Source organism: Orcinus orca, chromosome 16, assembly GCF_937001465.1.
Source record: "Orcinus orca chromosome 16, mOrcOrc1.1, whole genome shotgun sequence".
NCBI lineage: Eukaryota > Metazoa > Chordata > Mammalia > Artiodactyla > Delphinidae > Orcinus > Orcinus orca.
The window spans coordinates 70,381,248-70,394,388 of record NC_064574.1 but is presented as its reverse complement, the minus strand read 5'-3'; the positions used below and the strand labels follow the sequence as shown (position 1 = coordinate 70,394,388).

At 59.1% G+C, this 13,141-nt stretch overlaps 2 protein-coding genes across 5 annotated transcripts in view; one reads left to right on the top strand and one right to left on the bottom strand.

Moving 5' to 3' along the window:
• Nucleotides 1–8,362, top strand: part of NSMCE1 (NSE1 homolog, SMC5-SMC6 complex component) — a 33,315-nt gene extending 24,953 nt beyond the window's left edge. For 2 of the 4 annotated variants that reach the window (XM_004268599.4, XM_012532652.3), the window contains exons 4-8: nt 601–678; nt 1,884–2,030; nt 6,611–6,727; nt 7,555–7,675; nt 8,145–8,362. In XM_004268599.4, the coding sequence (XP_004268647.1) occupies nt 601–678; nt 1,884–2,030; nt 6,611–6,727; nt 7,555–7,675; nt 8,145–8,224 (543 nt within the window). In that variant the 3' untranslated portion in view covers nt 8,225–8,362. Of the gene's footprint in view, nt 1–600; nt 679–1,883; nt 2,031–6,610; nt 6,728–7,554; nt 7,676–8,119 lie in introns of all 4 variants that reach the window. The other 2 variants (XM_049699106.1, XM_049699107.1) reach the window with 2 other exon arrangements.
• Nucleotides 252–13,141, bottom strand: part of KDM8 (lysine demethylase 8) — a 33,214-nt gene continuing 20,324 nt past the window's right edge. The window contains exon 8 of the mRNA XM_004268598.4: nt 252–13,117. Coding sequence (XP_004268646.1) covers nt 12,953–13,117 — 165 coding nt within the window. The 3' untranslated portion in view covers nt 252–12,952. The remainder of the gene's footprint in view (nt 13,118–13,141) is intronic.

Below are 13,141 nucleotides of genomic sequence, written 5' to 3'. Positions count from 1 at the left end.
CAACAACGTGCATGGCCGCTAAGGACTGAGACATATTTGGGGCCTCCTGTTGTTTTCAGGTTTTCCCTCCCAGCTAGGGGAGGAGGTGAAATACAAACCCCCATCCTTGGCTCGGGAACCACCTTAGGCTGTCAAGGGAGATCAGGCTCCTACCCACCGGGCCCACACAGAAAGGGGCTCTAGCCCAGGGTTTCCCAAACGTTGTCCATGGAAGAAAGGGTTATAGAATCAAATAACATGGAAATGCTGGGTCAAATCGGTAAATCAGATTTATTTACTGCCAGACTTCCCAGTGCCTTTTGCATTTGAAGCTCCATTAGCATGCAGACAAGTTTCCTGAATTTATCTGAGTTTGGAAGATATCGCACGATCTTGGGAATTCTAAAATCTCTGAAAATTAGACATACTGACTGAGCTATAGGTTTAAGCCTGTAACATAAGACCGGTTACAAATTTATCCCTGTGGCCCACAGTACTGGGACACAGGTGCTCCGTGACTGGCAAGGCAGGGAGGGAGGCAGGGAGGGAGAGAGCGCCAACAAGTGAATTAACTGACAAGTGAAGGGCACAGCCTGACCCTCACGCTGACTTATTTTTTAGGTGAATCTTGCAACAACTTCAATTTCTAAAATGGCCTCAGATTTTGCAGAGAATGAGCTGGATCTGTTTAGAAAGGCTGTAAGTACAGTAACTCCCATTGCCCAGCAGCTGGGCTTCTTATAGGAATACCTGTCTTTCACTGGAAATGGAAACTGCAATCTTAGAGGGTCACCACTGCTGCCCGAGAAAGCCCTTTGCAGGGGGATGTCACCAAGCGCCTCGCCCAGAATTCACAGCTGCCAGGTGATTGCTGGGGAGGTTGCCACGGCTGCCTAGGAAAGAAAGGCTGGTCCGGGTTTGACCCCAGCTGGTTGAGCAACAGTGGGCCTCCTGGGTGTGTGATGCAGGTGAGCAGGTGTCACTGCCTGGTACTGTGGCAGCATCGCCCGGGAGCTTTTGCTAGAAAGGCCGAATCCCAGCCCCCACCCAGGCTGCTGAATGTGACCCTGCATTCTAAGAAGGTGCCCCCGACCCGTTTGCAGAGGCACATTTGTGAAGCGCTGCTCTGCCTGCCTGGCTTTGGAGCTGTTCCCTCAGCCACCTTGTCACGCACCTGGCTGAGCACCCGGTCAAGACAGTGGTTCTCAGCTCTGGATGCAACGTAATAACTGGGGAGGTAAAAACAACGCAGACGTTCTGGCCTCAGGTCTGTCGAGTCCAAGTCTCTGAGGACTGACCGAGTCCTAGAATCATTCCTAAGCCTCCCCTGGGGACGATCAGCAGCCAGGGTTGAGAACTGGGCTCTAAAATGCCAGACACACCTGTGTGTGCAGGAAAGCTGTCTTCCCAGTGGCTGTGCCCTGCTGTGGGCAGAAGTGTTAGGGCAGTTGGCCGGCCGGCCGGCCTCTCGCGGCCCTGGGTCCACAGTGCCTCTGCAGCTCCCGAGCGTGCTCTCGCAGCCCACCCTGCTCTCCTGCCCTTCCCGACTCCAGCCTGCCACTCAGACCAGCCCTGATGGCCTGCCCACCTTTGAGTAGGAGGGGTGCTGCCCCGTTTCCTTATTCATTCATTCCTCAGCTTCTCCATCTTCAGGGAGGTGAAGTGACCCTTCTTGATTTGGGGGGGCATTAAGGTTATTCATTTGGGATGGTGTTACAGGAGAGACTTTTGGGTCAAAACTGTTTATGGCTTTGGATGCATATTATTAAGTTATTTTCCTGAAGAGTCCTACAGTTCTGTCTGTGATAGGAATAGTATAACTGCACCCCTGCCAGAATTGGTATTATTGCTTGAAAGTTGTTTTTGCCAGTTTAATAGATGAATGTGGTATCTGTTTCTTCCAGTTGGAACTGATTATTGACTCAGAAACTGGCTTTGCATCTTCCACAAATATTTTGAACCTGGTTGATCAGCTTAAGGGCAAGAAGATGAGGAAGAAGGAAGCCGAGCATGTGCTGCAGAAGTTCGTACAAAACAAATGGCTGATTGAGGTACTTCGTGCCGTGGATTTTCCAGCTTGGCTCACTTTTTAGAATGAATCACAGTTTTTCCTCCAAAACCATATTGTATCTAACGGACGTCTGTTGAGCCAGGCCCGTTTGGGTCCCTTCTCTGCTTTGAGGCCCACAGTGACCCTGCGAGGAGGACTGGAACCTCCTGTTCACTCACGTGACCCGGGGGAGCCCCAGCTGGAAGCGGCAGAGCTGTGGGCTCCAGACTCTGCTCCCAGGCAGGCCACGTAGTGTGGCGCGCAGGAGCACGGCGCTGGCGTCAGCCCTGGGCCTGAACCCTGGCGCGGGTGCCCCCGTGTTCCTGTGGGGGTGGCGTGCGCCCCTGGGGGCGGGGCGAGCCGCCGTGTTGGGTGCCAGTGCTGGGCCCTCCCGGGAATCGCCGTCCCCGTCCTGGTTATCGTTGCCAGCGTCATGTTACCCAGGGCCAGCGCTGTGGGGTTCTTTCAGTTAGATGGTGGCCCTTAAACAGCAAAGGGGACGTGTAGATAAGCGTTTGGAGAGGAGCTGTAGGAATCTGAGAGGTTCAAGTTTCTCGATGCCCCGTGTCTAATTCTGTTGGCTGGAGCAGTCAGATGTTTCAGTTCTTTTTCCACAAACGCACCACCATTTCCAAGAAACGCGAGTCAGACAGGCTCAGCGCTGCCTCGTGCACCACAGTCCTGCCCCTCGGGGGCCTGTGTCTGGGCAGGACGTGCCAAGACAGTCCCTCAACTTCCTCATTTGGTGGGAGGCCGCTGCTGTGGTGACACGATGCTTCACTTCCTTTTGGGGTGGAGCTCACCTCTGGAGTCCTGGCGACAGTGTTCTGAGTTACTGATCTCAGAGGGTGGGCGGGCCCTGGTAGCCTGACCAGAAACGTTCAGTGCCTGAGGTACTTGCCTGATGGGAGGAAATGTCTGAAGAGGCCACAGCCGCGAGGGCGGGGCGAGGGGGAGCTGCCAGCATCTCTGGGCGTGTCTGCGCAGCACGTGCTTGGGTCCTCGCAGCCGCCCTCTGAGGGCGGGGAGCCCCTTAGCTCTGTTTTGTAGCTAAACCCACTGCAGCTCTGTGATCAGGGTGAAGTCCCACACCCGGCAAGTGGCAGAGCCACGTTCAGGCCCCAGCTTGGGTGACTGCAGGTCCCCATCAATTGCTTTGTCACAGTTCTTCCTCTCTGGGGTGGATCTGGTGATATGGAATGTTCTCGGGCAGCGCGGGTCATAACTGACCATGCTGTGTCCTCGGGCCAGGCTTTCTAAGGCTGGGGACTGTGACCTCATCGTTGTACTTCATCACTCCTGGAGGTACTACTTCCTGAACGGCGACCGGGTGGGTAGATGAAGTTCCAGGGGAACAGCATTTATCTAAAACTTACCCCCAAAATAATACAAGAAATCCTCGTAGATTAGGAAATAGCAGTATTCATACGGGACTGTGTGGGTACGAACACCCGTCGTATCCCCCGAAGCTCGCCCTCTGCTGCCCAGGCGCAGCCTCTGTGCCCGGCTCTGGGCCGCAGGGTGGTCATGTGTGTCTCGCACATGCAGGTGCTGTCCCACCACGGTGCAGGGCTGTGCGCCCGACTTTACCGGCACTGATGCTTTGCTGCCCAGAACAGGGACGACAGAAGGAAAGGACGCCTCTGGGGTCCGCTGGACTTGCCTTGGGCCCTGCCTCCTGTGCTCTCTGCTTCTTCCTCAGTGAAGTGGAGGTGCTGGTGCGTCCTTCCAGGGCTGGGGGTTCCCTGAGCGCTGGCCTCCGCAGCCCCGACAGCCTCCGGGGACCCCCTGTGCTGACTGACCCCTCCGGCCTCGTGTGGACAAAGAACAGACCCGGGAGGAGGGGGAGGGCATGGTGGTGAGACACCCCCAGGGTCCTCCTCTGGCCTTGCCAGTACCTCTGGCAGTGGCTTCTCGCCTCTGAGCCTGTTTCCCGTCTGAAGGATGAGCACGGTGGTGGCACGCAGGTGTTTGTGTAGCGAGGGCGGAGTGCTTTCTGAAGTGGTCGGCATGGGTGTGGTGGTGAGTTCTGTGGCACTTTCCGAGGAACAGCTGAGGGGCTGCGAGGTGAGTGCTGGCCAGTTCCCCGACCAGTCTTCCTGGGGCAGCACCTTGACCGGAGGGACCATGTCTGAGTCTTATCCTCAGCCTCTCAGAAACGGGACTTTCCTCAGAAGCCACGCTGTGGGGGAATGTCACCTGGCGGCACTTTGTTACGAAAGTACCTGGAGAGCCCTGCCCGGTACCCTGCGCCCGGTACCCTGCGCAAGGCTCCGTCCGCCCTGGCCTTGCACAGGGTACGGAGGTGCTGAGGCACCTGTGCAGCCCCTCAGGGGGCCGCGGAGTAGGGGGTGGTCAGGGTCAGCAGGCGAGCCCCAAGATATGGAGGAGGCCTCAGAGAAAGCATGGATCCTTGGAGCTTGGGTGTCTGCTGGCAGCTGCATCTCTGCACACCCTAGGGACCAGTCCCCACTGCAGGATCCCAGCTCAAAGGATGGCTGTGAGGCCTGGGAGATAACCTGGGTTTGGGTCTTCCTTGGAAATCCAGGGCAGGCCGCCTGTCCCGGTGACGGGGCCCCGAGGATGAGTGGGGTCATGAACAGTAAGCACCGGGCAGTCTCAGGCAGCTAGAAGACGTTTAGTAACTGCAGCTCGAGCCTGACTCTGAACTTGAACTTGCTCACCCCAGCCTCGGGTGTTCCTCCTTGGGATCGATGCAAGGGTCGATGCAACTCTTCCCTTAGACGTTTATCACAGCACTGTCGAGCGCTGGGCCTCGCATCACGTGCTGGGGACACAGAGTGAGCAAAACTGGGCCGGCCCACGGTCTGGGGAGGGAGCCGGAGGTCAGCCCCGCATCTCGCTGAAGTAGTTTTACAGATAGAGAGGAAACAGGGTTTTATGACAGCGCTAACAGAGGAACCTTCCCTCTGCAGAGGAAGTGACACTCAGCTGAAGGCTGGATAGAAGGCACCTGGACTGGGGGTGGGGACCATGGTCCAGGGCAGAAGGAGCAGCCTGTGCCCGAGTGGGCATGGTGGGCGCAAGGAGCTGCGGCTGGGCGCTCTGGAAGAGGGGACAAGGTGCGCCTGGAGGTGGGCAGTAAGGGGTTTGGTTCTTCAGCCTAAGAACGGCGGAGCATCACAGGGCTGGGCCTCGCAGAGCTCAGGTCACTGGACAGGGTTGCAGAGGGGCAAGGGTGGGCCCAGAGGGCGGTTAGGAGGGTGAGGGTGGCCGTGGACATGGAGCATTGTTACGGACTGGGGAGCTTTTGAGAAGGTAGCAGCCACAGGACCCAGGGCAGCCTGGGAGGCCCGCCCTCCCGTGCCCAGCACCTGAGGGGCACAGAGCTCCTGTCCGCTTCCTGGCTGGCCCGACAGCCTGCGGCACGGGACACCAGCGCCTCGTGCCGGGCCCCCGTCCACTTGTTTGAGTCCCCGGGCTGCGTCCTGCCTGCCCGCCCTGCTTTCCACGGTCAGCGCTCCTGCTCTCTGACTGCGCCCATTTGCCGTGTCTCCCTCTGGGTGGTGGCCCACCTGCCACTGGAGGCCCAGAGTGAATGCACTTCCTGGCTGGCTTACGGTGGGGAGGGGGTGTGAAGTGGGCCCCGCTCGTTGCAGGCGTCAGGTGGAGAAGAGCGGAGACACGAAGGAGTGCTGGGCTGACCCAGCAGCCGCAGGTTCCGGTAGTGGCTTCTCCTGAGGCCTGCAATGTCGGCCTGCCCACCGGCCCCACCGGCCCTCCAGCGCCCTTTGCCCAGGAGCCCTACCGGCAGCTCCTCCTCCCCCAGCGCGGACAGCGGAGGGGAACGAACACGGTTAAGAGGTTCATCTCCTGCTTCACTAGTCGGCTTTCATGAATAAACGTCCGTGGGCCTCTGTGACCCCTGCCTCTGCCCTGTGAGCTGGCCATAGGGTAGTTACCGCAGCCAGGTTTTCTGTACGTCCTGGCTTTCCACCATGTCTGGTTGGGGGAACCGGGAGGCCCCACCAGCCATGCCACCCAGCCACGCCGGGGGCCTCCCTGGACCGTCTCCAGCGTTGCCCGTAAAGTGGCGCGGCTGGAAGTGATCACGGATGGTCCCCTCGGAGGCTCCAGGCAGCAGGGCTGGGGGCACCTGCTGTGCTGCTCCCTGGGGGTGGGGCTGGGGGGCTCTGGGGAGGAGAGGAAGAAGTGGGCGCTTGGGTAGGGGGTGGAGTTCATGCTGTGGGATCACTGCCTCCCTTTCCCGGCCTCTGTCCTCATCTGGGGGGCTGGGCAGGCCTCACACGTGGGGCTGCCGTGCAAGATCCGTGATTCCCGTCTGTGAAGGCACAAGGAAGGCGCCAAGAAGATGCGGGGGCGGGGGTCCTTGCCTCGGTTTCCTTTTAGGTCTTAACCTAAGTTTTCCCCACTAGAGGTTCTGCAAGAGGCCGGCGTGGATGCCTGTTGACTGGGGTTGGTGAAAGCGTGTGCGGCGAGGGGCATGTAGACCTCTCCCCGTTTCTGGGCCTCGGGCCATGGGAGCAGAGATACAGGGCGGGAAGAGGGCCAGGTGTGCCAGTTTCATAAAAGATGCCTCTTCCTGTTGTGTCCCTGCAGAAGGAAGGGGAGTTCACCCTGCACGGCCGGGCCATCCTGGAGATGGAGCAGTACATCCGGGAGACGTACCCCGACGCCGTGAAGGTCTGCACCATCTGTCACAGCCTCCTCATCCAGGTACCGCAGGGCCGGGGACGGGCACTTTCTAGAACTCTCTCTCTGGGCCCCAGGCCTTCCTCCAGTGTGAGCAGAAGATGGGCGTCTCCGCAGAAGTGTCTGAGGATGAGCACACGAAGGCCCGCCTCTCCTCCCTGGTCCCTCTGTTCTCGTCCCAGGGCTCTTTCTACTTTTTTCCAGATAAGGCTCTCAGAGGTCTTCTGTGTGGTCCATATTATCTCAACAGCTGTGTGGTGAACACCTTTCTGTCTCAACCATGGTTTCCCCGTCATCTGTTTTCCCCTGTGTACTTTGTAGGGCTGCAGAGCAGAGCAGCTGGACCGGTGCTGGATGTTTGTTTCCTTTTTATCTTTTTGCGATCGTCACCTACACCGGGATAGGCCTCTTTGCACGTCCATCCTTTGGCACCTGGTTGTTTTCTTGGGTTGAATTCCTGGGAGTGGAGCTTCTGGAACAGAGTGCACACACGACTGTTGAAAGCTTTGCTCCACGTTGCTAAAGTGCCTTCTGCAAAGCGGCCGTCCTCACGCCCACTGCAGGACCCACACGTGCTGGGAGCCTGGGACTAGCCTTGCTGCTCCAAGGGCCTGGCCTGCCGCCCTCGCTGCCGCGCTCCGGCCTTTGGAGCCTTGAGCTTCCTCCCCGTATGCTCATTCGTCAGATTCTTTACTAAAACTCACTGCACTAAGTTAGACTTACGGGTTGTTCTTATTATTAATCTGGGGCCTAGAAGACAAAAATACTGAGCCTGCGGGACGTTTTCCTTGCAGTTTCCTGAAGGTTTATGAACACGGCAGGCTCCACGGCCATCACCTTTCTCATTTCAGGGTCAAAGCTGCGAGACCTGTGGAATCAGGATGCACTTGCCTTGTGTGGCCAAGTACTTCCAGTCCCATTCGGAGCCGCGCTGCCCCCATTGTAACGACTACTGGCCCCACGAGATACCAGGTTCGTGTCCCTAAGCCGCTGTCTCCTCCTGGCCTCTGGGCGGCTGGGCTGCGAGCGTGCCCGAGTTGTGGTGCGTGGCCCTGAGGGGCCACGGGGGGCAGGGAGGCAGGGTGCGCCAACAGAGCCGCCACGTGTGCGCAGGACCCGAGCTGCACACGCTGAAGCAGCTTCTGCTGTAAGCTGAGGCCAGCTTTTGCTTGCCCTGTTCCACAGGGCTCCCTAGACCCTGGTAGACATCCTGAGGCATGTGAGGGTCTGGTGTAGCCGAGGCTCTCTCCCCGGCAGCTGTCTCGGGAGGGGAGGTATAAGCAGTGTCCCCAGCTCCCTCTGTTTATCTGTCAACTGGGACTAATTCTGCCTTCCTGGAGAGTAGAATGTTCCATAGGACAGAGTCCTTGGCACACAGCCGTGGCTGTGGATGGCAGCCGGCCACACCATTCACAGTATTTTCTGGCTTTTCTGCATACAGAAGTCTTTGACCCCGAGAAGGAGAGGGAGGCCAGCATCTCCAAATCGAACAAAAGGTCCTTGCGATCCAGGCAGCACTAGCCGGCCACCGCCTTCAGGGGAGTGACCGGCACGCCCCGTTTGGAAGAGAGGCATCAGTTTCGTGTTTCCCGTGATTCACCTCCTTTATCTTTTACGTTCACTTGTTAACAGGTTTGGAATAAACTTACTAAGCAGCCACCTCGGCCTCGTCTGTGGTTGGGTGCCCCTCTTTCCTGGAGCTCACTGAGAGTTGGGAGCCCCCCGGCTTGGGCTCCGGAGTGAGGCTGGCAGAGCTCCTCCTGCCCAGCACCGTCCGAGGCCACTTGCTGAGGGCGGCTTTGCCTTCGGTCCCCAGCTGTGGTCACCCATCCCACCCACACTGGCCGGCCCGACTTGGGCTTGTGGGGGCCTTGGCTTTGGCCCCCCGACGCCCCCCGGGCTGCACCCTCCTTGGCCCAAGACGCACCGGCCTGAACGGCGTCACCCACCGGCTCCAGGCTTCTCCCGCGGAGTCACCTTCCCACCATGCCAGGCGGCCTGGCACGCCCCTGCTGACTGCCCTTGCCCGCGGGCCCGGGCCACGCGATGGGGCTCCATGTACCGCAGCCCCTCTCCCCTCCTACCTTCCAGGGCATGGCATTTCTTTCTGTCCCTGAACGAACCATCGTGTTCCTCACCGCCAGGCCTCTGCACACACGTCTCCCCAGCCTGCCTGCCCTCCCCTCGTGTGTCCCGCCCTTGCGGGCAACACCTGTCCACCCTTTAGATCTTGGTTAGGCTGTCACCACCTCCACTTCAGTTCCCCACCTCCCCGCGTGTCTCTGACCATCACACTTGCCGCACTATTTTGACTCCCTGTCTCGCCTCCCTTCCATCCCAGAATCAATCAGGACCCCTTCAGTCATGACAGCAAACCCAACTCAGAGTGGCTTAAACAAGGAAGGACTTGGCCAGAGGAGGTCCTTCAGGAGAGGCTTGACTTAGTGGTTCCAGTGATGTCACCAGGCATCCTATTTCTCTCTCTGCCCTGTTATCATGAGTGTTGGCCTCACGCTGGCACCTAAAACACGGTCTTCCAGCAAATCCAGCCTCCTTCTTCAGGGTAGCAAAATGGCTTCCATACTTGCAGGCCTCGCTCACCCAGGCCCCGCCGTCAGGAGGAAGAGGGCGGGCCTCATTTAGTGGCTCCTCCATCCCAGCAAACATCCAATCGGGATACCTGTGCGGGAGGGCGGGATAGTCCAATGGGCACTCTCGGCCTGGGCCACCTCTGAGCCGTGAGTAGGGCAGCCCCTCCCGAGCCACGTGGCTGAGTGAGGAGGAGGTTCTCTAAGCAAATTGAAGACGCTGTTACCTGGGAGAGAGGGAATGAATGTGGGCGCCCAAAGGGTGGGGTGTCCTCCACCTGTGCGGCAAGGACCCTCTGCCCGATTCACCTGCATCAACCCGCTGTGGGGCGGGACCCGGGTCCGGCCTGGGCCCTGAGGCCCACCCCCAGGCAGCGAGAGGCGCTCAGCTGTGCGTCGGCCCGGCCCCTGGGCCAGCCTTCTGAAGGCAAACACAAGCCTGGGTGAAGCCCTGCGGGAGCCCCGACTGGCGGGCGGGTGGGTGGGCGCAGCTGTGCCACCGAAACCAGCCCCAGACAGCTTACCCAGAAAGGGGGTTTCTTGGGAGGGTCTGAGAAAATATGGACCCTGGGCTCGGGGATTCCGGCGGGGAAGACCCACTCCCCGGTCACGGTGGGGACTGCAGCCACTGCACAGCAGCTCCAGCTGTTCTGTTCGTCCTCCCAATGCGCCCTCAAGATGCAGGTGCAGGAAGGGCTCCGGGTTGACACACCCTCCAAGGCTGCATTCCTGGGAGGAAGGGCATCCTCCACAATGCTGTTCCGGACAAGGGGGAATGGAGGCCAGGGCCCAAAAGCAGAGCAGCACGTCGTGGCCCTTCTGCCTGTCCGGGCAGGTGGCTGGTCGGTCAAGGCCAGGCAGGGTCACACCACGCAGGTGTCAAGGAAGCTCTGAGCACCTGCCGCTGGGACACTGCCCTCCTGCTGCCAGTCTCCCCTGCGGTGACGCCAGCATGAACTTCCTGAGGACCCCTTGGCACGGCCCAACCAAAGCCCTAACCCCAAGTTCCAGAGCACTTGCCTGGCACTCAAGGCCTTGGTGATCCGGCCCTGCTGCCCCCAGGCACAGCCTGTCTCCCACCGCTCTGCCCTCCCACTGGTGCCCCAAGCGTGTCACTCCAGGGATTACTGGACCGGGGACACTGACCGCTCTTCCGGCCTCCAGTCTCCCCCTTTGGGCTCTTCTCACACGGCAATGTGATCAGCCCTCGTCTCTCCTTGCTTAGCACCTTCATCCCTCCCCCCGCTGCCACAGTCCAGGCCCTGCCCTCCCCATTCCCTCAGCGCCCTCTGCTCGTGCTGCACCAGCCCCTTCCTCTCTCCCAAGGCCAAGGCTTTCCTGCCTCGGGGCTGCTGCACCTGCTGCTGGGAGCACCGTCCTCAAATCTCAGTGTTAGTTCTGGACTCCAGGTCCTTCAAGGTTCTACTCAGACGTCAGCTATGAAAGTCACGTCCCCAATCCCTCCCCTGTTGTCACATTCCACCGTCACCCTGTTCTCTTGCCTTCATGGCACTTATCACTATCCGCACTACTTATTTTATTGTCCGTCTCCTCTCCGGACCCCCCCAGAGCATGAAACACAAGGAGGGCAGGCCCCCATCCTGCTCGATGCCGCGCCCTGCCTGGCACAGGACTCCGGTGTTGAGCAGGCCTCTCTGCAGCTCTAGTGGGTGGGTGCCCGTACCTCCCCTTGGCCCTGCGAGCAGCTGGTTGGCACCTTTCTTCTAAGCCGCCTTCAGTCCACACCCCTCAGAGCTGAAGCCAGCCCTCCAGTGGGGATACTAGCAAGACGGGAGCCTTGCCCGGAGAGCAGATGAAGATTTCATCTTCCCATCTGACAAGGGACACTTGCTCGAGGCGGCCAGGCCTCAATATGTTTTAATGAACGCTTCCTCTAGTCCCTAACTTCAGAACCATGACATTACAGGAGAACCGCTTTTCGTCAGGAGTGGGACCTGCCAGCTGGGATGGATGGGGTCCTAAAGGCTGGGCCACCGTGGGAGCTGGAGCCAGGGAAGGAGTGGGTGTTATGCAGGCAGCCCTGGAGTTATGGCTCGTCTGCAGCCCGTCTCCTCACTGATGGTGAGCCTGTGGGCATGGTGGCATCCCTATTTTATGCCTGACTGCCTTCAGCGGCGTTGATATTTGCTATAAATTCTTCATATGAAAAATGAGGTAAATAACTATCAATAATGGTGGGTAGGGGAATAAACGACCTCACAAGCAACTGCTCACAGAGCCCTCAATTCCTTTCTAAACAGCTCTCGTATTCGCCCGGGCTCACCCACGGCATCAGACCCACGGCCTCCCTGCAGCTTTGCCCATCAGCCCCTCCTCTTCCCTACCGAGAATCAAACGTATGTTCTGATGATCTCTCTGCTCAAAACGCTGAAGCCCCAAGACCTACATGATAAGGTTCAAATTCCTTGGCCTGGTTACAGAGGACATTAGTAGCTAGTTTTAGCTGCCCATCAATGCTTCCCACCCCCCTTCTCACAGTAACTCAAGGGGGGCCTGTGAGCCAGGCCCCGCCAATCAGAGCAGCCACTCCCTGCCCCACGGCATTGCCCCAGAATAGGCGAAGGTCCCAGGCCCAATGGTCAGAACCTTCCCTGAGGTTTCTGAGCTGTGGGTAGAGGTGCTGGGATCTGGAGTTGACCTGCTGGGGCCATCTTCTCCCCCCGGGAAGAAGGCTACTTACAAGAGGGAAGAGACCGAGGCCAAGGTCAGACCAACAGACATGAGGTGGCCACGGAGAGAGAGAGGCCTGGTGGGTAGAGGCATGGCCCTGGGCCGCCTCCGCAGCTGTTCCTGCAGGTCTGTGACACCCCTGCCCCCAGCATCCTTACCTAGTCAAAATTCAAACAGAACCACCCATGTTTTATACAAACAAAACAAACGTGTTTATGGAAAGTCTGAAGCCTGGGCCTCTCTCCTGGCCTAAAACCCTCTTTCAGAGAGGAGTGGTCCCGGGCGATGGTGGCAGCAAGGGGCAGGAGGGCCGCCAGGTGGTTCCTGGCTGCTGGGAGCGTGTGGAGTGGGAAATTCGCCAAGCTGGCAGGGCTGTGCGCTTCCCTGAAGGCAGGTTACACTTCAGTAACCAAGATAGAAACTGCCCCAGGCTCCCCACTGCCCAGCAGAGGCCTGAGCTGAGCACCCCCGTGACCAGGCCATGGCCACCCTGCTCCAGAGCCTGCGGGCCATGGCTGTCCCGACAGGCCAGTATTTACAACAGTATTTACAACAGTAAATACAACAGTATTTACAATCAGGAAGGCTGGTGACAGTGGCTGAGGTCTGTAGCGCAGCTCTGCCCACACCGCGTCCCCAGAGCCCTCTGTGGTGAGGACTAGCGCCGCCCTGTTCCCCAGATGGAGACACAGTGGAGTTCCTTGCCCCACATCACGCAGCGGTTAAGCGACAGGGCCAGGCTTGAATCCAGGCAGCCAACCTCAGAGCCCCGGAGCTTCTGTGCGGGTTGTGGGCCGGGAATGTCCCTTTGGGGTCCCCCCCGCCTGCCTCTGCTGCCCACACTGGCCTGGGCACCCCTTGCCCTGCGTGTGCCAAGGCGAGGGAGTCCTTAGGCGCAGGCCGGGCCGGGTACAGGGCGGAGGATGTGTGACCACGAGCGCGTCTGCTTGCCGGGCACCCTCCTCTCGGGCTACGACCACCAGAAGCTGACCGAGAAGCTCAAGTCCAGAGCCCGCACGTAATGCCAGTACTTCACCGGGATGAAGAGGATCTCTCCCGGAGACAGGATGCAGGACAGGAATGGGGCCTCGGCAAACCTGGGGAACTTCTCCACGTCAGGATTCTCCACGTCAACCTGAGGAAAGCGAAGGAAGTCACT